Below are 24,995 nucleotides of genomic sequence, written 5' to 3' on the forward strand. Positions count from 1 at the left end.
TAAATGTTCTGAAAATAATAACAGGCTGAATGTGTTTAATCTTGATCCTAATGGTCTTACTGTACAACACAATTGGCAAGTCTACTGCTGTGTCTTATTAAATTAACAAAACAAGTTTGCTCTACTGTTTCAAAAACCTTTATCACTTGTCACAAAATGTGGTTTGTGTCTCAGGTGTGCAAAAGGGAAATAGAATGGGGTATGTCCTCTTGCTGTGTTTCTCTTGACAGAACAGAAAATACTTCCCCATCTACTGAGTGCGCCAGAAGTTGGGTCCATCTTAAATGCATTATTTATTCATTTAATTATTTATTGAAGTACTGCAGGACTTCTCTAGGTATTTATTCTGCTTTTTTACCAAGGATTCAGATAATCTTCAAATGGAATTCAGACTCAGTCTGATCAAGGCGATTTTGAAGCCATCTTTGTATGTTTACCAGTTAACTGTAAAGATACAGTGTCACAACCTGTTTTATCTGTCCATATGCTCTTAATCTGGCAACAGATTAACTATGTGTTGACTATGTGATATTTTGAAGGAGTGTGTTCTCTGAAGGTCCAAACACTTGTTCTTTATTGAGGAGGGTGTTTCTCTGCCAGAAACGCTTTCCAAAGCGGAAGTAGTTCCTGATATTACTATATCAGTGCCAGTTATCACCTTTGGTTCCACACTTTTTAATCTTCCATACTTGCAACTGTTCATGGACTTGCAGTGACTTTGTCTGGACCATCTTCTCCTTGTCCCCAGATCTAAACTTAGTCTTTGTATCTGATCTCTGCATGATGCTTTCCTATTTCACTCTTTTTGCTGATATAGGTCACAGTGGTTGTAGAGAAAGGTGGAGAACTGAAGAGAAAGAGAAGAACATAGGGAAGAAAGGAAGATTTTCTGGCCTTGTAGAAGGAACTATAATCAGTCTTTTACAATGACAAGAAAGTAGCACTGAGACAGCGGTATCCAAGTGTCTTTTAACTTAAAGCATCCACTTTCCACAATTCTTCCCAAATTTTAAGTTGCAAAATGTCAAGGAGAAGTATGGTATACTAGATGTATGGAAGGTGCTTTGGTGCCAATTAAAAAAAAAATAAAAATAATTCGTCCCATCCCCACTCTTACATTCCATTACTAGTTGCAGCTTGTGAGGGAGGCAATGCCAGCTCTGCTGGGTTTTTCTGCTGTTATTAGATGGGGTTGGCTAGACTAATACAGCATTGCAAGGTGCTATAGTTCAGTCTGACAGATCATGCTTCTTTAGTAGCTTTTTTGAAAGATGTTCAAAACGTTAGATGTCTTAGAACAGCTATGTAATCTTCAAGACAGATTGAAATTCTATCTAATAATCTATTTTATAGAGGCATTCAAAACCAATACACGTTTTTTAAATGGCCCTGTTCTCTCAGACATTTAACTAGTTTTTTTTTAGTTGCTCCTTATATTAGTTTCTGCCAGAATCCCCAAGTTTTCAAAGCATCAAGTTAATATGGAGAATATTGAGGATGAAAATGTTCTTTCCCATAGTGGAATTAGGATTCTGCGAAAACCTTCAGGTGATTTGATGTAGGCTCCAAATTTGTAAAGAGTATCCTAAAGAAGAAGTTCAGGGGACTTGAGAGGAAGTGTTGTGAGCCTTGCTTGAAGGCAAGAGGATATTTATGGTTATTCAATATTTCTGACCAAAGTACAGTTTAGATTTGTTATGTTGCTGTTACCCATATAAAATCTTTTTATTGCAGAAGAGTGGCAATGTACTGGGAAGAAAGTGAAATACTGCTTTAGGAGGCAGGGGGAAGCTGTCCTAGACAGGAATGGTGACTAAAAGAGTTGGAAGATGACTGAGGAGGTGGGGTGTGCAAGGGGCAGAGCTGAGACCATACACTGTTTTGGGGACTCTAATTGCATGTATAGCAGTAGACCTGTGAGTGCATTAAAATAAATAAATAAAGATAACTCTTCCTAAATAACCAGTGGCATCAAGGGAAAAGATGTATACTTTTTTCCCAGGAAGAGAACTTTGAGTTTGTAAGTCACAAAAGCTTTTCATGATAAATTTCATCTTTCAGTATTGCTATTTTCCTATACATAACTGAACTGAACTAATTTCACTGCTTGCTGGATTTCTTGTGGCTATTCAAAGGCTTTTCTTGCAAATCTCTTGGCTTGGATGATGATGGTGATCATCATCCCTCATCTCACCCAATCTAGGTTCAGAGGACATAGCTACAGATATAAAGCACCTTGCTATTCAGTGTCATGTGCTCTCACTTAGGCACAAAAATGGTGGTGGGGCTTTTGCTACTGCGACACACACCACCTACAAAGTTTGCATGACTCATCTTAAGTGACTACACTGACTATGCTAATGTGCCATACGAGAAATTTTAGAGCCATAATATGGATGGTATTGAAATAATTATGTCCAGTTAGTTTTTTAGGCATATTTACAATTTGTAGAGTTGAAAACTAGAGAACTAATATTGTTGTTTTAACTCAACTTGACAGAATTCACATTCTGTAGATAGCATTTGAATTGTAAATCTGCCTATGTAATTTGGAGTTACATTGGTATTTGTAGTCCATGAAAGAAAGGAAAGTTAAGGAAAAAAGTCTACACATTTATATAGTTAGTCATCCACTTCAATACACTGTTTGGTATTTATTCCTGTATATTAATTGCCATCTAAAATATTAAGGGTTTCTGTAAGGAAAAAAACTGTCACAGGAGGATTCTATACTTACATCCTTGTTTAGTTTGTTAAAGTGTTTAGTGTGTGGAAGAAGTGAAGCATAGTAAGTCGTTTTCGTGTACTGGATGAATAAATATGAATTCTAAACTTACATCTTTTTATTTCAAGGCTTCTGGAGCAGCTGGAAAAACAGGAAGCTTAGGGAAGAAACCTGGTGAGTCATATGTTGTGACAGCACCTTATATCTGTTCTTAAACATTGTAAGTTTAATGGCAACAAAATCTTTTCCATGAAAATAAATTATGTTTGCTTTTGGTCATTTTGTAGTAATTTGCACTGATGAAAACTGTTGTCTATAATAAAATAACGCATGATCTGTCAATCATCCTATCTAGCATGTATCAATCCCTAAATAGTATGTAGCTAGAGAATAAAAATCTGCTTGCTCAAAAATGAATGTAAACTTCATGACAGATGTGCTGAACAGAACAGTGGAAGCCTACAAAAAGCCCAAGTTTGCCGGTGCCTCTGAAATGGAAGTACACATTCTTATCTTGTGGTTTTACAGCGTTTTGCCCAGAATGCTACACCATATGGTATACCTGGACTCTGAGCTCTTGTGCCTGCTTCTTCTTTTCAAGAATCTAAACCTTATCTCCATGCTTAGCTTACTGCCTGTCAAGCCTGGTTATATTGCAGAAGATCATGTTGCAGGTTACTTTTTGGCTAGAAAGCAGTCCCCTGGCTTTTTGGGATGGTGAGGGCTGTCTTTCCAAACAGCCACTGTATTTTCAAAGATCATTGGAGAAGTGCATTCTCTGCTACTGGCAGGCATTTGTAAACTTTCCAAAAGACACCTCTCTTTTCCCCTCAGTGTATTTATTTGCTTTTGTACCAAAGAGATGATGTTGTACTGAGCTGAACCAAACTAAACAGGGAGTGCTTCATGCTTCTGCTCTGTCTCTTTCTCTGAGGCTTGTTCAGTTGCACAATGAAGTGGTTCAAGAATGTGATCTACCAAAGTTTGCCTTATTCCCATACACACATTTCGTTTTATGAGCAGGAGGTTTTGCTTTGTCTTTTTGAACTGGTTCACTGTGTAAGTGTGCAAGAAGAGGAGGGGGGAGCAGACTGCAGCAGCCCTAACTTCATTTGGCTTATTTTACCTTGACATATGAGCAATGGGCTGTTCTTGTCAAATCTCATTGATCTATCTATGGAAGTAAACCCTCCTGCCCTTTCTAACTTTATTTACGTGATTAAAAATAGTTATGTTAATAGATACAAAAGTCAAGAGAGGCAGACAGTAATAGAGATCTGGAACATCTCTGGAAGTGATACCTGGCAGGAATAGTGAGAAGGTGCTGGTAGTTCTGGCTGGTTTTTCGATGTGTGGGAGAATGGTGGAAGGCAAGACTTCAGCCTGGAGTACCAGCCTTATATTTGCTGGCCTGGATTCAAACTTTCAGTGAAGTCAAAACTGGGGGGATGTTGACAAAAACTGTGTTCAGAATCTTTTGGAATTTGAGAACAGTTTGTGAACAATCCTGCCTATTTTTCAGCATGGAGATTCATGGATGTTTTTGCTATAAATGAGCTGCAAGTACCCAGCCAATATAAGTGAAATGCTAATGAATGACATGAAATATTCCTGTTTATTCTAGAAGCAGCAGGACGAGTGGGTGGGAGTTGGTAACAGTGTCTGTTGAAGGGCAAGGGAAAAGAAACTGCTCTCTGAGAATTTAAGCAGCAATATGAGGACAATTATATCTGTGAGAAGGCATTTATTTATATTTCTAAATGTACCTGTTTTAGTTGAGGCCACATTTTTTGGCCTGGACTGTAATTGAATTGGATCTCTTCTTAGTAACTCAATACTTAAATAAATCAAAATTAAAAAGTCCTTCCTGGAAGGAAAGGTATTTCATTTTTTTTTAACTTTTTGGCTGAGTTGTTTTCTCTAACTTTCTGCTTCTCTGTGACATACAAGAGATGAATGTTAAACTTGTAATTCATATTGTAACTTATTTAACACACAGTCCACAGTAAAAATTCTTTATGCTGCAGGTTGGTGAAAGAGGATATCTGATACTTGGATCCTTGTAAATCATCTTTTTGTAGATAAAAGCGAGAAATTTCTTGTTCTGAGAGAGATGCAAAATATAAGATTTTTGCTCTCTCAGTGTGATATCCTATATAATATATCTTGGTGTGATATTTTATAATTACCATGGCAGTGAGAGAGGTTTTTGCCTGACTTTAAAAAAAATAATAAATTATTTTTACAAACTCCTGCAGTTAATTTGTTTGCTTGTGTTCATTTTGCTTCCTGAATGACTCTAGGGTGGAGGAATTAATGGGATTCTGTGGAAAAACCTGCAAATGCAAGGAGCTTGCAGACTTTCTAGCGGTATAGCCATGTTTCCTGCCAAATAGCTTGCTTGCTTCGCCTTCATACAGGACACTGCTGCCACAGGCTTTTCTCTATGTACACATTTCTGCTCTCCTATCATCACCTACTGTATTTTACTTAGAAATTCTTTCTTCTGTCTTCTACTTTCACACTTTGTGTGCCGTTTAAGCTCCAGATCCAGGTTTAAAGCATCTTTCTCTCAGCTACTGGCTTTTTCATCACCTGATTGATTCCACTTGTGTGCCTGCCTCTCCTGTCTTTGATTTATCATGAAGGAGGTTTTCTGCTGTAGTTAATGCTGCGTGTGTCATCATTTGCAGTGACCTCAGATTGCTTGTCATCTCTTTGCTTCTTCATCCTCCTGATGTTGTTGATTTACATCTTGAATACTTCTCTGACCATCTTTAATTTTCCTAATCATCCTTTTCTTCTAAATTTTAACTAAACTGATCGTTTTCCTGGCGGTCTTCAAATCACTTTGTTGTTTCTTCCCTGCAACAAAACCTCCCTCTGTTTCAAGGGAGTTGGCTTTGTGGTTTCCACTGCCTACAACTGCCTTTTCATGATTGCTCCCTTTCTCTGCCTTACCAGCAGACACCCCCCTCCTTTCCTAGCCTGTGGGCGATGTGTTGTTATGACCGCCTTTGCTGTTTCTCTTGGCCAAAGGAAATTTGGCGCTTGCTGACAGAGAGGGCCAAGTAGGATGGTGCCCAGGACTGTGTTACTTTCTTAGTACAGCAGCCCATGAGAAAGCCAGAGACCACTTCTGTGTACTCGCCCCCTTCAGCCTCAGTCCCTTTTGCTGTTAGTTGCTGTGTTGGCTGCTTGTCCACCTCACCATGGCATTGCTTTCTGTGGTTCTGTAAAGGGACAAGCTGATGGCAGGTGTGATCTTTTTCTGCTTTGTCTTCCACTACCAGTTTTTTAGGATAGACTAGATTTAAAATATATATAAACAGTAATCATAAGTGAAAATAACTGATACAGATACTCTTTAATCAAGATTTTCAAATAAAAGCTAAAATCTCAAGCAGTGTATTTATCTATGATCCAATAATTGCTGAGGTTTTAAATTAAGCTAGCTGTCTTTTCACTGAAGCAGTTGAGACACATTTCTGTGATCTTGTACTACTGACTCTGCTGTGGGCTTGTTCTAGGGTAGTCTTAGACCACAACCATAACCAGTCAAACTCGGTGCACACATTGGCTGTTTGATGGTCCTCAATTTTATTTGATGCATTGTCAAATAAAAAGCTCATCTGTCTTAAACACAGGGTCAGAATTTTCTGTTCCAGGAAAAGTTTTTCATAAAACCAAAAAAACATATCCTCCCCTCTCCCCCCGCCCAACAACTCCTAGATTATTCTGTTAAGGAGAATACTTAAATGACAAATGACTATCTACTGGGATCCTGAAGTGGAGTTTTCAGCTGTAACAACACTTTTGTGCTGCTTTGAATGTCTGAGACCCTTTACAACTAAATGAAGGCTTAAAAAAGAAAATTCCTCACAGATTCCTCCTAACTCAAGACTAAAAAGGGACTATGTAAATGTAGCAGCCTAAAAGGTTTAGCTTATCAAAAGCTAAAAAGTTGCCAAATCTACCATCTTTTGCTTATAAAAGGTTCCCAGTATTAAATATATAATAGTTCATAGTATTAAATATATTCTCCATCTCTCTAAACATGCTTTGATGACATGCTAAACCTGATTTAAAAGCTATCAGTAGGACATCAAAATACCTACGGCCACTTATAAGCTCCTTTTAGTTCAAATTCGTTTAAAAAGTGGGTTAACGCTGCCAGACTTTGTGGAAACCAAGTTATCATCTGTCCACAACCACTGTAAAATGGAGTAAACTGTGCTGTCTGCTTTGGCTGATTGAATGGAGAAGTAATTGTGAACTCATGGTTACTCTTGTGTCAGATTCATGCTGGTAGGTGATCAAGTAAGGCACCAGTTTTGTATTAATGTTCATGTAATAAAGATTTCAAAATAAATCCTGTTTGTTACATTTTGAAACACTTTGGTTTTTTTGTCTAGTCTGGTGGTGAGAAATTTGCTGCAGGCCCTCATCAGTTTGCACCTCTGTTACTGCAACTTCATTATATTGTCGTCAACATGTGTCACCTCTTTTTAGGGAGCTCAGTAGTCCAAACTGATGCTACAAAAATGTATTTATTGGAAAACAGTATTACAACACTTGATTTTAAGAGCCATATAGCTCTAATGATAGTCATCTTCTCTAGTCCCAATATTTTTTATATCTTACCTATAGATCTACTGCACCTCTGTTGTTTTATTCTTGTAGTGCTATGAACTTCTGATCTGTTTCATAACTACCATATATTTTCATGGAACTATATAAATACATAGTAATTTTATGGAAAGAAATACAAAATGGATATACTGTGCCAGTCATAATAGCAGAGTCAATGTTGTGTAGAATGTGTTCAGGTTTTTCCAAATTAACTTCTTTTTTTTCCCCCCCGCTTCAACAGAAATTGCCCAAGTTATTGCCTCTTACACAGCAACGGGTCCAGAACAGCTTACTCTTGCTCCTGGTCAGTTGATTCTTATCAGAAAGAAGAATCCAGGTGGCTGGTGGGAAGGAGAGCTCCAAGTTAGTTACTGTTTTTTTGAAATAAAATTCCATGTAAAAAAAAATGTAATTTAAAAAATAATTTTAAATTACGAATGCATCAATAATAATTTTTAAAATGTTTTGCAATTAAGCATTTACAAATAAAATGCCTTTACAAAAATACACATACATTCTAATTCCTTGAAATTGAAACAACTTTGGAGGAGAGTGCCGTTTTGCCTCATTGTAAGTCAGAGACCCATCTCACAAATCAGACCCAGCCTGCAGTCCGCTCCCTTGTACGTTTTCCTGAAGGCCCTTCACATATAAGAAAGGAGTGGATTTTAGGGCATATTGTTTTGGATGCTTTTGAATCTCCCTGGTCTTGTGTCCAGTATACTTCTTCATGTGAGCAAAAAAAAAAGCAGTTGTCAGGTGGTGGGGAAAGCCAGCCATGCAACAGGAGTGCATGGGACTGTTGGGTTAAGTGGCAGGGTCTATGTGTATGTCCCTTTCGGTAGTGACCATGTATGTCACGTGCATTTGGATCAGCTGATATACGTGTGCACTGTGAAAGCGGAAATAATACTGGGGCGTGCAGTCCTGAATGATTTCCTAAGAAGCTTTCTGAATTGCTTCAGCCAAAAGTTTGGCTATCCTTTTTTGTTGAAAGATTGAGAAGTATTTTACAGCAGTGGTTTTTGTAAGATGGCCACCACTTTTTCAGGTTGCTTAATGAATGTGACAGTGTAGAATATCAGTCTAACATCTCAGCGACAGCTCTGTTTCATGTAGAAGAATTAAAAGAACGGTGTTTGTTGCAAGAATCAGACAGGAGATAGCTTTAGTGCTGTATTACGAGATAATAGATGATAAAATATTTTAACCATTTTTTTTTTTAAGAGTAGAACTTGGCAATTCAGAAAATTTGATTCTCAACGACTTTCAGTGACAAAGCTTTTTTTTATTTTTTCTTCCAGTCAAGTTCCGTACCACTGAATGGTTTTGTTTGCTTTGGTTCTTTTAACAGGGAATATTACATGAAAGAATGTAACTGGTTTAGTTTTGCAATGCAGATGCTCGAACTACCTCAAATATTTTTTCCATATTACTACCTGCCCTTTACTGGTGATAGATTTTTCATAGCTTTTGTGAGAAATCATCTTCCAGGATTGCTTTGATTTTTATTCTCACTAACCTTTATGCTGTTGTTAATTTGTAGCTTTAGAGAGTCTCACATTAAATCTGTTTTAAGATAGCAAATAAGCTTCCCTGGGCAAGAGCTGTCACCATTACCGCTTAGCAGCTAACATGAGGGTTTTTTAAAAATTAATTTTGGTTGTGTAAATACTCATGTGTAGCTATGGATACCTTACTATCTTACATATGGTTTTACAAGTCGGGTTTTTTTCTTTGTTAGCAGTCCCCTACTTATTATTTTCATTCTTTTTTTCCAACACTGTAATACTAGTTCTTGCTCCTTTGTTATGGAAGCACAGAGGCTAATGCAGCAGTAGGGTGAAATAGTTTGAGGAATTGATTAAAAATGAAAGCAGCAACCTCCCCACCCCTACCAAAAATAAAAAAAGGTAGTGAAATGATGACAAGATTTGGAGAAGGGCACTAATATAAACTTTTCTTTGTGCATTTAATTTCAAAGTGGCAGATTTTTTAGAAGTATATGTACAGTTCAGTTTCAAGCTCAAGTAAATTTTGATCATGCTTGTCTTAGGGATCAGAGTGAAGGTAAAATAAGGCAAACATGTTAAACATTGCACATTTAGAAGGTTTAATGCAGTCTTCCAGGACATCTTAAAATGAGTGACAGGTACACAGTAGATCAAATGCCTTTTTTTCAGTAAAGAAAAAGAGGGAAGGAAGTAGTTACAGAATAGCATGTGTTAGATTACGTTTTTTTTTTTAACTAAAAATAACATCTTTTTCTTTTTTAAAGGCAAAATTCTGCATGGCCAAAATTCCAACCCCTTTCTAACAACACAAAAAGAAAATAAGTAGTTAAAGTAATTCTTAACATAGACTTAATAATTTAGAAGCTGAGATTTGATTCAAAGTTTTAGAATAACCTTTCTTATAGTGAGGATTTTTCTTCTGATCTTATTTGCAATGACCAATGCAGTTGGCGAAATATCTGGATGCAGTTTCTGTCAAATTCCTGTCCTGCTTTGGTGACACAAGCTTTGGCACACTGGACCAGACCTGCAGTTCATCTGCCCCAATATCCTGTCTCTGACAGTGACTAATTGCAGCTGCGTTACAAACTGTAGAGCGCTGCTGTATACCAGGTGTATAGTAACCTGCTGCTCTCAGCACACACACGTGGACCACACGCACACTAATACATGTGTGCACCATGTCTTCATACTGATGTTCTCTGATTAGATAGGCATGAAAGCATCCAGTGTACTTTCCAAAACCGTAACATCTGTTAGTTAGGAGCATTTGGACAGTGTCTATCCGTATGTATTTGTAGTTGCCAAAGCTTAATTTTTGTTTGATTGGAATCTGGCTTTGGGATTTTGTATTTGAATCCAAACTTTATCCATTTTTTTTTCTTGCCATAATGTTTTGCTGTTCTTCTAGCACTTGGTTAATGTGACTTATGGTTATACTCTGTTGTTTGGGCAGAAGAGACTATTAAAAAGTTTGGATACTGTTTCTGCAAAAGAAAAGAGATAACTGGGACTCTTAATCTCTACTAGTAGAACTCTACTGTCACAATCTAGGTACCTATTTAAATGCAATTCTTTGCATAATGAAAAAGCATTTCAATGCTGCCACTCAATGCAATAGCTAGCCTAATATTCTGGAGTTGTGTTTTAAACAGAATCAGGAGAAATCTTTCAGAAGGATCAGGGTTGTAGTATTAATTGTAAAGCACATAAAGTAGGAACATTAAGTGAAACAGCATTTAAATTAGTGATAAATAACTACTGTTTAGATATTATAAACTACATATATTATGAAAGCTTATTTCCTGTAATATAAGTATATTGATATTAAACTATTGCCACAAAAGTAGCTGACTTTTTCCTCATAAAATGCATTTTTCTTATTCTAAAATAGTCAGTGTGACTGCAAGTAGTTAAAATATTGGCTGAATTACCTTGTCTAAGGATCTATTAATGTGCTTAATCCTCTTAAAAGAGTTGTTCTTTTACTAGGCACGAGGGAAAAAACGGCAGATAGGATGGTTCCCCGCTAATTATGTAAAACTTTTGAGCCCTGGTACCAGTAAAACTACACCAACCGAGCTACCTAAATCAACAGCATTACCTTCAGGTAAGCAGTGTGATTGCATTAACAAAGTTGCTTTTGTAATGTGTGTCATTTACACTCAGACTTCTAAAAATAATTAAGGATGTTCAGTAGGATATTTAGGATCTGTTATACTAGTCACGTTGGTTAAACTCTTCGTTTTAAGTTGTTTTTTTTTTTCCTAAAAGAAAAGAACATAGAATTAGTCTGTATTTATGGTGGTGGTCCCTCAGGTATGAACTGTGGAGTGCTAAAAAGCCATCTGTGAAATTACATCTTTAAGAGTAAAACATTCAAATTTTCAGTCCTATTTGTTTGCACTAATTGTAGTAAAGGATTCTTTAAAGGTTCAGGATGGCCCATGGGCTTTGCAGTTGAAGCCCCTCTCATTCAGAACCTTTTATTTTTCCGAAGGTGAAGTGTGAGAAAACCTCTCAAATGAAGATGTAGCTTTTTTTCCTTTATAGCTGCTTCTGGGAAGGTTTATGAAAGGATACAAGAGCAATAGACCATTATATTTTTTTAAGCTATTTGTTACAGCTCTGTCACTGGTGATAGCAAACAGTCCTGTCAGTCTACTGCAAGGTATAAAGCCAGGCAGAAGACTGAGCACAAAAAGTTCATTCCTTGCAGCTGTTTCAGTCTTGAACCATTTTGGGCTTGTGAGTTGGTGTAGTACTAAGTGTAAAGAGGATTCTTGTCAATCAAAAATATGTAGAATGGATGTATTTTCCTCCATAAACCACCCAAAAGACTTGACATAGTTGTCTATCATCTGTTTGGATTTAGTTGGAGGTGGCAGGGGGCAAAAGCTTGCTGCTTCCCCAGGCCATTTTTTTTACTATCATTAAAGTGAAATAAATGTTTCTAAATGAAAAACGGTAGTGAGCGTAATTTTCTCCTTTAAATATGTATGAACCATTATCATGCAGTTTATGGAACTAGACTAAAATACTGAGGTATTATTTATACCAGTGATGCATGAAACTAAAAGTACCATATCAGAAAAGGCAAATGTTACAAATGGTGCTAAGTGGCTCCTTTGATGGTAGTCATATAGATGCAGGAAGTCAGACTTCTATAAAGACTCGTGAGTTTGGGTCCTGCAGTTAAAATGGTAACTCAGCATTGAAACACATACTTTTTTTTTACAAGGCAATATGATGGGATTTTAAATTTTTTTTTAGATTATTTCAGGTTTGATAGTCTGGGAGTTTTTACACATGCTAATAAAACTTTTACAGAGAAAACTTTTTAGTACTTTTTTCATTGACTACAGAATATCAAAATCTTAATGACATTCATTTTTATCAAATTCAACTTTGTTATAGACCTTTTATTTTGGAGAACGAGAAGAATCGTCTTGTCTTTCCATTATGATAGATGGCCTCACTGTGTGGTTCGTGTAAGAGGTTAAAGAGGTTAATGCTTGAGAAGCATCTTCATAGCAAAAGTATGTTAGTGGGGGCGGCTTACTATAGCAAAGGACATGGAAAGCCTGAAGAAAGCCATCAACAAGGGTTGAATAATGCCCAAGCTGCTGCATTATGAAGGGTTTGAGAGTGCTATTACTGTCTGGGTTCTGAAGATAGGTGATCCATCTGAAACAAGTATCATCAAAACCTCTGTTTCTTTTGTCATCTTGGTTTTATGTATATCCTCTCCATCTGCCATACTGTAATGCAAACTGCATGACTTGAACAACTGTTGGATTTTTTTTATTATGTTGCATGGACGCTTTTGCTTTCTGCTTTGAGGTTTTCTTAATTTCTGACTGCTTTGTATGTGTTCCCTTCTAAACTTGTGTTGTGAACATGTCCTCTCTGGTGTTGAGAAACGAACTGTTACTGCTACTTGGAGCTAGTCAGGTATAAGGAAGTTCACAATATAGGAATAGTGGGAAGCACGTTTCAACCATTTTGCTTGTTTAAGGAAGTGCGACATTATAGACTGTACTGATTGTGAGTGTTGTATGAGAACCTGGATTCCCTCTGCTGTTGCAGTAGGACTAGTATAAGTCAATAGGCCGTCTTTCTAAAAAGGAAACAAATGGCTGAAAAGCACTGGAGCTCAGAGAAGGTAGGCTATAGCTTGCTTCTGTAGTTAGAAATGGCTTTTGGATTTTAAAATAAGTGAAGAACTTTCTTGCTGGGACTACTATAAGAGCTTCCTGTGTAGGACTAAGGAGTATTCGGAGCTTTGTGACCAAGTGTAAATAAGATCAAGATGAAGTCACTGCTTCAGGTTCAATTAAGGAGTCCTGTCTCTTCAAGAAGTCTCTTAAATTACCTCCTGAAGTTTAAGGTGATTCCTGGGATCCCATTGGACTATTTAGATATTCTGATGATACTACTGGGCGCACCAAACTTCATAAAATTCTTGGAAGAAGAAGAGAATGATCTGAATGAAAAATTCTTGAAAGAAATTAACTCTAGAAAGGGTTATAAATCTGTTAATATACATATTGTATTCAGGTAGCGTCTAGATTTAACTTTTTATCATTCTGAATATTAGTAATAACTTGTAAACCTGCAACAAGAATGCTGTAAAACAGATTCACAGGTCTTTAAAGTGAAATGTGAACATCAGCAGTGTTCATACATTTGAACTTGTGTTAGTACAAAAGTACCTAAAACAAGAGTACACCATGATATACATTCCTTTAGAAATACTGGCTTATCTTTAGTATGCCAGTACACTTTGGTTAGTTGATGTGTTAAGTGTGACAAATGACAAAGAGTGCCCCTTTTAAAATTTTTTTTCTTTTTTTTTCCTTCTGCAAGTAACAAAGCTAAATATTGAGACATATGCAGAGTCCTGTTAAATGTGGAGTTTATTTGATTATGATCTTTGTGAACTGGCACAACGTATTAACTAAAAGGAGTTACGTAATTTCTGAAATGTAAATTAAAAAAAAAGAGAGGAGCTATTTGACAAATTTAAGTTAGTTGCTGGCTGAGTACAAGAATTGAAAGTAAAAGAAAATTTTAAGGTTAGTGTAATGGAGAGAACCTGACAGCAAGGCTAATTAGGTAGAAGTCTTATGTCTCAAGGCAAAATGCCAGGAGCCCTGTGACTTGACATAGAGAAACCATCAGAGAAATAGAGGAAATTATATATTTAAATAAACACTCCTGCTGCTTTAGAGAATTAAGAAAACTGCTCAATTATGATTGAATAGAAAAGGACGTATTCTCGAGAACCAGTCAGGCTTGATGAGGTTCACAGTAAGGAAGTAGAAAATAGGCTGCTGGAAGCAGTCCTGTGGTGCCAGAAGGGCAGCCTAAATGGCCGAGGATGCTTTCTATTTTTCTCATCCTTTCCAAGATCTTTGTGTTCCTAATGTCTTAGTGGTAGTACAGGGATATCACCATTGGCTTTCTCTTGAATTATAGAGCTGTGTTGAGCCTGTCCGGTGCTAACTAGAAAAGTGCCTTTTTCAGGCTTCAGGTAGTGAAATTTGCTTCAGGAAGCTTTGTTTCCCAGACTTTCTGTCCATTGACCAGTTCTGTTGGAAAGGATGCTTTTTAGATCAGGTTGAGGAGGATGCAAAATGCTAGTTTTATAAACGTACAACAAATTTGGTGCTTTTGTGGGCAAAAAAAATATATAAAGTGAAAGAGAAGTGTTAATAGAAAGCTAACATCCCTGAAGTGTTTGACCTTTTGCTAAAATTTAAAATTTTTCCAAGCTTCTACTATTGAGCACTTGCAAACAAAAATATCTTGGGTACAGTTCCGGGCAGGTTACGTTGTTCTCAGTTTACACTGCTGTGCTCTGCCCTTCCTAGTATGATCCTGACCCCTCAGTAAGCTGACTGAGAGTGCAATGCTGCTAGGAAACTTGGGTTTTGTCAATCACCTTGAGGCAATTTGTTGAGGGCTCAGCTAAGCACCAGTACAGGGGCACAGGACCGCAGCAGGACCGGTTCCGATCAGCATAGTGCCTTGGAACTATACTGTGACATCTTTAGTGTTTGGAGTTGGTTTATGCATAGCTTATGTTTTGCTGAAACGTTACCAGTGCGATAGACCTCTTCCTTTATCTTACAGTGTGCCAAGTAATTGGCATGTATGACTACACTGCACAGAATGACGATGAGCTAGCGTTCAATAAAGGCCAGATTATAAACGTCCTTAACAAGGAAGACCCAGACTGGTGGAAAGGGGAGGTGAATGGACAAGTGGGTCTCTTTCCATCCAACTATGTGAAGCTGACAACAGACATGGACCCAAGCCAACAATGTAAGTGACCCTCTCTGCTGCTGTGCTGTGGTTATTTGTGTAGTACTTCAAGATGAAACATGCAGCATTGCTGTGATTCTGCTGTGGTTTGCAGAACTCAAAGCTTCACCACTGCTGCACTTGTCAAAGTCTCTTTGAAGACCTTCTGTAATGCAAACCTTATTTTATGTTTGTTTTATTTTTAGTTCCCATCCCCTTTGTAGCATGTTACCCTTTATCATTTTTGCACCATGCTGTTTACATGCCTGACTCATTTTCCTAGCTTGAATTTGCTCATTGTTTTGTTTTGCTTATGTGTTGTTTTCCTCCTTTTTCTAGGAATCATATGTTGTCCATCCCCCACTCAGGCTTGAAAGTCCTCAAAGAGACCCACTATCCCATATCACTGCCCAGAGGGATGATGGGAGATGCAGCCTTGATCATGTGGCTTCCAGCATGATCATCTACTGCCTTCTGAGTAGAAGAACACACTGCAGAGCAGTTTACCTCATTTTACATTAGTTGCATGTAATCGCAATGTTTGAGTTAATTACCTACAGATATAGACGCAAAATTAAAATGAAACAAAAAAACACAAAAAAAATCAGAGGATAGTGGGTCCTTTTGTGGCTTTCATAGTTACCAAACTAATTTTTCCACCTTTGCACAGGTGCTTTCAATAGTTTTAAAATTATTTTTAAATATATATTTTAGCCTTTTAAAGGAAAAGCATAAATTCCTTCATTGCAATTTTGTTTGTGCAAAAAGACCCACTATCAAGGAATGCTGCATGTGCTATTAAAATTGTTCCAAATGTCCATAAATTTGAGACTTTATGTATCTTTCTTTTTTATTGTTCACTTGTCCAGTGTTGTCAATATGTCTTTTTTTTTTTTTTTTTCCTTTTTTTTTAATTACAAAAGAACAGAAGGAGTTAAATCAGTTTAAGGAACTTTAAATGTGCCCAATTACAGATAAGGTATTTTGTTGTAGTTACTGTACTGTATGTATCAGGTGTTCCTTGTTGAGTGTGTAATACATTGTGGAGAGAAGAAATTAACTTCCTTCCAATGCAAGAGATATTAACCTTGCATAATGTTGTTATCCCAGTTACGTTAATTTTATTTTGCACATTACTTGTAGCTTCATACAGTTAGAAAACACCCTGGTTTGTGTTTGTCTCAGATGTTTCGTTTTTTGCATTTTCGTATCAGAGATCAATAGAATGCTACATTCATGTGAGATTCGAGAATTAACTTCTTCATTTTCATCTTAGTTACATGAAGTTTAATTTCTCATTTTTAATTTCTTATGACTATGGAACAACACATTTTGAACAAGTAATTTTCCTGACAAGAAAGAATGTATAGAAATATCTCCCTGCAATTAATTTCCAATGTTTACATTTTTTAAAACTAGACTGTGGAATTTATACAAATTAATATTAAATGGAGCTTACAGTCAAGTTTATGTAGTAGATGTGCTGTAGCTAAGCCATGTTTGTCTTTCCAGCATTAGTTACAAGCTCTTGATGAAATGCCTGGTGCTGTCAGTGCAGAAACCCTCTCTTCCCAATGCCTCAAGCACAATATAGCCGTTCTACTAATTACTTTGCCATTTAGTTATGTTCTGGTTTATGTATTTCATTTATTTCTGAATTTCATGCTGGCAGTGTTGTAGCGTTTCTAATCCTACCCCATCTCCCTCCTTCTGACCCATCATGCAGTGCAAAGAACAAGTGAAGCTCCTTATTCAATTGCACTTCAGTATTTCATCAATATGAATGTAAATTATATAAATATATAAAAACCTGCAGCTTTAACAACTGTAATACAGCCTTTAAAATTAGTTACCTGTATAGATAATTAAATTCTTCATATAAAAGATAGACTAAAATGTGTTTGTTGTCTTGTTGCTGTGTACACACAGAATTCACCAAGTGGCATTAGTGCATGTAATGAATTTGCCACCAGAATAGCCTGAAGCCCACCCGTTTAATTTCAGAATGACGCTTGTCTTGTTTCTTTGAATATTATTTCAATATAATTACTCAGATTGATTGTGATTATCTGCAGCCTTTTGCACCTTTCTTTGTTCAAGGCTTTCTACGTGTTACAAATCAGTTGATTTTTTTGACACTATGCTGGTAGATGAATTAAGAATACTTTGTTGTTTTACTATGGGTTTACATTGACTTAGGCTCTGTGTTTTATGCCAGAAGCTCTAGTCTTAAAACATGCACAATTGCACAGATTTTCTTTCTTTCTAGGGTAGTATTTAACATGCACAAATTTTTCATTTACCTCTGTGCCATAAAAAAAAAAAAAAAAAAACAGTTTTCTCCACCATAAGCTCTTGCTGAAAAATACGCTGCCTGGTATGACAGAAAATGAACAGAACATAATACTTGTAATTTTCAGTGCCCATTGTTTTGCTTACTGAGAATGATGTAGCCAGATATTACTCCACTATTTCAATATTTTGTGCATTAAAATGTTATTTTAATGAAAGGTTATCTCTATTTTCCCATAATGAGCTGTTGTGTTGAAAGATTTATACCTTGACTAAAAGCATTTGTCCTAAGGGACATTTTGTTTTTTATGACTTCAGGCCAGAAACGTACTTTCTCTACATATTGAAATATTGGCAATACTTTGGATATAGGGGATTCAGTTGCTGCTTTTTTTTCATTAATTCAAGTGAGAAGAAAAATAAAGCTATTATAACGATCTGCAGGCTGCATGTTTCTACCTACCATGCTTCTTAAAAATGCTGAGAGTGATGGTTCATAAAAGATTTTCAAAATCACAGTGCTCTAAAAGTTCTTGGGGTCAGTTTTCCACTGAAGTGAAAGGAAGAGCCTGAAGTTGTCCCTCTCTAGACACACACCCCCCCACACCCACCCCCCAACCCCCTCCCCACGTGTGGATGTTGTGCCGGGACTCCTCAGACAGAAGAGTACTGTGTGTTACTCAACAGAGCAACAGCTTTATCAATCAGTCTATTATTGTTGAGGACTCACAAGAACCTCAAAGCACATTTAAACTGTCCTAGACAAAGATACTCAAGCCATTGTGGCTTATATCGATATACGTTACTGAAATACCTATAATGTTATTTACTCAATTATTAAAGTTCTAAGTGTACTACTATAGCTTGGCATGGTAGTGTTTAATCTTCCTCATAATCAGTTATTTCCCTTGAGGAGCAGGGAACAAGATATTGCTCTTATTCTTCCTTACCTGTCTGGGTTTTTTTTTGTGTGTGTGCGTATATACACACACATATATATGAGAAGGGGAGTATAAAAGCGATTCTTTAATAAAGAAAATTGATCATTTCCATAAAAAAAAAAAAAATAGTCTTTCAGGACTGTGTCTCAATCCAGTTTTGACCCGCTCTCCTCTTTCCTGGTTCATCTGAAAAGATCTTTAACCTCCTAAGGCACGCTGTCCCCTCCCAAAGCTGCAGATCTGGACTGCAGCAGGCAAATCTGTTGCCAAAAAATGCTTGCCTCCTGTGATGGACACGTGTCCACACTCTTCTTTCTTCAGTCCTTGAATTCGTGTCTGCAAAGCCAACAAGCGCTAATCCAAGTCAACGCTGAACCAAGATTTTTCACAGACTGTTCAAATGATTTTTGATTTGATTTGTATTTTAAGTCAACATTAAGAAAAAGAGCAGTCTCACTGCTGCCTAGTCAATCGAATGCATTCTTTATATTAATTTTCTTTTGCGAAGTGTCTTTTTCCTTTGCACAGGAGCTCAGGAAAATGAGCTGTCAGTTAAGGGATGTAGAGGAGACTGGATTTAGAGACTACTCCAAGTGGTGGTAGGTTTTTTTGGTTCACAGTTGTTCTGTTTACCTAGAGAAAAATTTCCTCTGTATTCAGCTGCTGAGGAAGAATTTCTGTGAATGTTTTTTCAGGGGATTTGTTAATATCAATTCCAGTGCTTTAAATCTATCCAAGACAACTCGGAGTTGAAGATGTGGGTTTATCAAGACTTCTTTGCTTTATATTCAGAATCAGTTTTATTTAAATCCCCCCTTTTTTTTTTTTGGAGCTTCAGTGGAGTCTTTCAGTCCCCATGAGCTCACTGAATACGTTAACATGGCCTATTACCATAACCTTCCCGCAAGGCAGCAAAATATCTGCACATTCTGGTTTTGTTCTCTGGTTTTAAAGCAGTTCTTTTTAGTCTGCCATGATTATTGACTCCAGCTATTTAAGTTCTTGTTAAATAGCTCCTTATATGCAGTCCTCTTCTGAATACAATAAATGGCTTATTTTGAACTATTTTTTTAGACAACTTCAGTAAGTCCAGGGACAAAATAGCTCAAATATTATTTAATTTTAATTGCAAGCTAAGTGGGTGCACACAGACAACTGGATAACAAGCTGCTACTTAGCTAAATAGAGAGCACTAAGGTGACCTTTTGATTCCAAACCCTGAAAGAATGTTTTCAGAAGGTTGTCCTGGATGCAGTTAAAAAAGTAAATTATTATTACGAAGGCTTCGTTTCCCGCATGCAGACTTTATGGGCTTTTGTACTTGTTGTTTGCTAGCTTGCAAAGGAGTACTTTATCACAAATAAGGGTTCGTTTTGAGTCACTGTCCGTGTGAGGAAAAATCGTGAGAGTTACCTTAACTATCTGGCATAACCTGACATTAATAGTATGTGGAAACATAATTCTGATCTACGCAACAAATTTCCATAGCTTGTTACAGCAAGTTTCATAGCTGTTTTGTTCCCCTCCCCTTTCCATACATCTTAATTTGGCAACTTCTTAAAAAAAACAAAACAAAACAAAACAAAAAAAAAACAACCAAAAAACCAAACGAAAAAAAAACACAAACCCCAAGAAGTCCCCCTGTAGTGCAGCTGCTCAGCACAAAAATTCAGATTGCAATGTCTGCGTAGAGCCGGAAACTAATTTGAATCAAACCTGTAACTCTTCTTCTGTAACTTTTATTAATCCTGTGGAGCAATGCAGAATAAGAAGTCAGATTTTAGAACAAGTTTGATCTTGAGGAATAATTTTATTTAAGTATTTCATGGAAAAGATAGCTGTCTGTAGGTGGAAGAATGTTTATACTCGAGGTAGCTGTGCAACAGCAAGTGGGCATCGAACTTTTAGAAGGTGTTGAATTCCCTGTGGCCTTATGGTGCTCCTTGATCGCAGGATTTAGCTCCATTTTCTAGCAGTTCCCAACTTCTGCCTATCATCTGTCCCGGTACCTATTTGTACTCCGAGCGTACTGACCTGATACTGCCAGCACAGCTGATGCCCACCAGCGTACAGCTGTGAACCAGTGCCAGCGCTGGCAGAGTGCTGGTCTGAACTGGGCTCAAATCAATGTCGCAGGTACAGGTTTTCTGTGCGCTGGGCTAGATGGCTGAAACCAGATTCATGTTTTCTCCGTCACACTCATGCTGTCAGATGCAGTTTTCTCTGCTGAATTGTTTTATATGTTGGAGTAATTCTGCATCCAAATGAGCATTCAAATAAATCTGGTTTGATTCTTTCACTTGAATTCTTTTTTCTGGGGGGAAAGACCTGAAGCCGGGAATGATGATGGCTGGAGATCTGCCCAAGAAAGTGGAAAAAATAAATAAATTGTATTTTAACTTTTAGACTACTACATTTAGTTACCACATTTCTGACTCCAAGTGAAATACCTATACAGCATCTTTAATTTTGCCGAAGACAATGTCAAATCGGACTGTGCAGTTCTGCTTGGATCTGTGGCTGATGCTCTTGACCTATTTGCCATTACTGTACAGTAAGTGGTCAGGGGCTCAAGATAGGTCCTGGGTCATAATTCAGAGGTGAGATTTAAAGTTACCTGACGTGAGATAAACCAGTCCAGGAATTGGTTAGCTCAGCATATTTACATTTTTGGATGCATTCATGCCCTCACATAGGATTTTATTCTCTCCCAAGTGGATTCTGGAAAGGGAGTAGTAGACATGTTCTGTTTTTTTCTGAAATAATTTAGTAGGTTTCCTTCCCAACAGTTTCACCTTTCTTCTTTACCTCCTTCCCTTGACTGAATACTCAAACTTTTTTTTTTTTTTTTCATAGAAACTAAGGTATTAACCTAAAACACTGCAGAAAGATGTTGCTATTGCAAAATGAAGATGATGGTAGTGTATCACGAGTGTGTGTTGTTGAGGACTACAAAACTTGCCTTTAGCACGCAGGCATGGTCTAGAATTTAAAACAAAAAAAAAAGAAAAAAGGAAAAATGAAATGGTTACAAAATGTCCTCGAGCTTGTCCTGTGTAGATTAGCAGTGGCAATGCCTCCACCTGATAATAGCTGACTGGCATGAACAGGAGGAGGAGGCACATGTGTTGGTGGTGTCTGGTCTTGGCAAAACCAAAGTAACGCTTAATATTTTGCGAGTGAGACTTTTCAAACGTCTTTCTAGAGCCTGCTTCCATCTGTCTCAGAGGAAAGCGCTCTGCTCTCCCAATAAACTCAACTAGTCCAGTTGAGAAATTATAAACATGCTGAAACTGCTGAAAATAGCTGTGAAATGGGATTTTGCATCACAGAAGCTTGAGAGATCTGTTTGATCACGAGACTCTGCTCTGTCCTCGGCAAAAGCTTGAGATAGTCTCTCAGTGGAAGGTCCATCCCACGAGATATTTATGGGAAATTGGTGGTTGCATCTGAAGCTAGCTGATAAGAAGACTGAATGGTGAAATGCTGTAATTTGAGTGAAGGAATGCTATCATGGTGCCAGGAGCGCTGTTTCTCCCCGCTTAAGGTTTTGGAGGAAAACTGTGCTGTAATTTTTTTACTGCTTCTGGTTCCCTATAATAGAACAGATTCCTGTCTACTGTGTTCTTGTCATTACGGAGTGGGCCAGCATGAAGTTTACAGTGAAATCTGGCAGTTAGGTTGTTTAGAAAATCTCCCCGAATTTGAAGAAATCAGATGTATGTAGATCAGTGAGTTCCAGAGCAGAACCTTCCTTCTGAAAATGCAGCATCTCTTGCGCGTTGCTTTCAAGCTTAGTGGTTAGCCTGTAAGTCCCGTATTTCCAGAGCTGACTTTGTAAGGAAAAGGAACAGCAAGTTGACTTCTTGGAATGGTATTTGAATTTATTTTTTGCATTTCTAGCATCCCTTAGTCCTACAGGTCCTATGGTGACAGGGGGTCAAAGCACGGGTTTCTAGTTACAGCATTTGTGTGTTGGTTCTGTAAGTCCAAACAGAGTCTGGTGAGCGTGTGCGAATGCCTCTGCTTCAGGTTGTACTGGCTATTCAATTAAAGGGCAAAAATTTGCAAATTCACAGTACTGTGAACATACCAAGTTAGCTATTGTAATTTCCCCATTCTTTTCTGAGCTTACTAGATTGTTCGTAGCTCAGGATTCAAATTCGGCCCCTTCCAGATGGGATCCAACACTCTACTTTCTCAGAGCAGGAGAGAAAATATGAAAGAATGGGGCACTCGGTAACTGAAAAGGCAAATGCCAGTGCCTGATTTTAAGTACCTGAATGGCTGTGTGCATGAGGGACTACCTGTGTGCTTTAAGTTAGAAACATTATCCGGTTCCACACTGAGGTAAGGTCCTGTACTTTACCCCCGGCAGAGCTTTCCCGTATGTCGGTGCAGATGTCTGATATCGAGGGCACTTTCTAGCTCCGAGCAGGAGTCTGGTTTAGTCGACTGAATTAATGAATGGTGTTATTACAGCTGCAAGTGGAATTTGGATGTTCATAAAAGTATTTTGCACAGTACTTTGGCGTCCATGAAACACTAGCTAGAGCCCTGTGGCCTGACATTTCCCCTTGGAAAGGAACCCAGTTCTTCTTTGGCGCTTTTAATACAAAGACGAGAAAAATCTTCCTACTTGTACACCTCATGAAGAAAATCCCTTCTCAGAAAAGTGTCTCCTGTATGTTCTGCTCAGATTCAAGCAGGCTGTTTTCCCCAATATTTGGTGTTCGAAAGTGGACCATTTGTTGAAGTTCAGAGTAGCCCATTGGTGTCCCAGCTGGCTGGCTGTCAAGCTAGCTGCTAGAATACATTGTGATGCAAAATGTTAAATGCTTCCTCTGAAAGGCTGGTGGTTGGAAACCGCACTTCAAACCGAGGTCATCGGTATCTTTGAACAGTAAACTTCCCCAGTCTCTGGGGAGAAATAATTAAACGCTTTGTTCACTTTTAATGAAGCTGACAGTGCATGGGGAGAACCAATTCTGTTTATTATACCTCTGGTTTACATGATAACTAAGAAAATGCTCTGAAAGCAGCCATTTATTAAACAGAAATGAAACTTTTGGCTTTTGCAATGTGCCTAGTACCTTGGTTATTCTGGCATAAAATTGATATTTCTCAAAACCTACTTGATATTTCAAGCAAAGTTTCAATTACACACTGTGAAAGACTGCAAATGTACTGAATCTCAAAGGAGTGTTATCAATATGCTTATGCTTCCAATCTGATCTCTTCTCAGCTTCTTAATCACAGAGGAAACTACCTCGACTGTCTGTATCTAGTTTTCTTTATTTATTTTAAGTCAAATCTATCATTACCTTTTCAGGAGCACAAAGCAGTTGAAGCACCAGTTGAAGATAGTCCATGAAAAACTTAATGGTGATACACATGGACATTGCTAGTGGCATAGTGCAGAATCAGCTCCTGAGTTACATTCAGGAAGCTAAAAATGCAGTAAATGCTTAGATAGTATTAACTTCATATGCAAAGAACTGAAGGAGTTGGCCGGAGTGTGATGTGATTAGGAGCAGTAGCAGTTCACTTTGTGAAAGCATAGGCAAACGTCTGATCTAAAAACATCCCTATCAGATCTCAGTAAGTTGGTGTCATTCATTGTTGATGCTGGTGAACAATGTAGAAAAAAAAAAAAAAAAAAAAGCCTTGACCATTTAAAACCCCATGAAGTGAAGGTCCCCTTGAATATTTTTCAATCAGAACTTTTTCCATAAGGAAAGTTTGTTTCAATGGGAAATATACTGAATTTGCCCATACTTCACTGAGGGGTGGGAGAAAGCATTAAACTGAAGAATTTTGATTGTGTAGAAATAGTTGTAAACAGTACATTTTTAAAGCAAAATGTTTTCAACATGTTTGAAAACACTTTACCTTTGCTTTGTGAAATGCATTTTATTTTATGCAGAAAAGTAATAAAAGTAGTGTTAGAAGTGAAACTGGAAGAAAACATTCTGCTTGACAGTCTCAGCAGAATTTAAGCTCAGCTGAAAAATACTGACTTACAGAAAAAATTGTAATGGAATGTTCTGTTCTAATTCTGAATAGAAAATAAAATTAGAGATTCTAGAATTTATACAAAAATTCTAGCATCTACACAGGATAACCACAAGGGAGGTGGTTTGTAAAAATTAAGGGACAAAACTGATAGAAGATGAGTTCTTAATTGCAAACTTTTCCCAGGCTTTTAAAGATAAAGGAGAACAATAATAAAGCCCTTTGGCTTGGCCTATAAATTAGTGAAATCTGTGGAGCAATCATCTCCACTAACCTTCATGTGTTCTGGCTCATGTCCTTCAAAAATTTAGAAGCAATTTTTAATTGAAGTGTGAAGAAGTAAATAAGCTCTGCAGGACCTTCTTGCTTAGGCTGCCTACTTTGACTAGAAGAATAAAGGCTAACCTCAAATTTAGAGTATAAATAAGCTGAAATTCTGAAGTGCCCACCAGACCATAAAGGTCACTGTAGCACTCTTTCCTAATTCTGTTCTCTTTTAGGATATTTCAACATTTTCTTTGGCAGTAGTACCAGATGAAGTTTTCACCCCCCCCTTTTTTATTAACA

General features: G+C 37.4%; 1 protein-coding gene across 1 annotated transcript in view; it reads left to right on the forward strand.

Moving 5' to 3' along the window:
- ITSN1 (intersectin 1) overlaps positions 1 to 24,995 on the forward strand; it is a 140,558-nt gene that overhangs the window by 102,201 nt on the left and 13,362 nt on the right. The window contains exons 25-28 of the mRNA XM_082478940.1: positions 2,854 to 2,899; positions 7,599 to 7,720; positions 10,864 to 10,981; positions 15,010 to 15,201. Coding sequence (XP_082335066.1) covers positions 2,854 to 2,899; positions 7,599 to 7,720; positions 10,864 to 10,981; positions 15,010 to 15,201 — 478 coding nt within the window. The remainder of the gene's footprint in view (positions 1 to 2,853; positions 2,900 to 7,598; positions 7,721 to 10,863; positions 10,982 to 15,009; positions 15,202 to 24,995) is intronic.

The sequence above is a fragment of the Vanellus vanellus genome, assembly GCF_965231255.1.
Source record: "Vanellus vanellus genome assembly, chromosome: 1".
NCBI lineage: Eukaryota > Metazoa > Chordata > Aves > Charadriiformes > Charadriidae > Vanellus > Vanellus vanellus.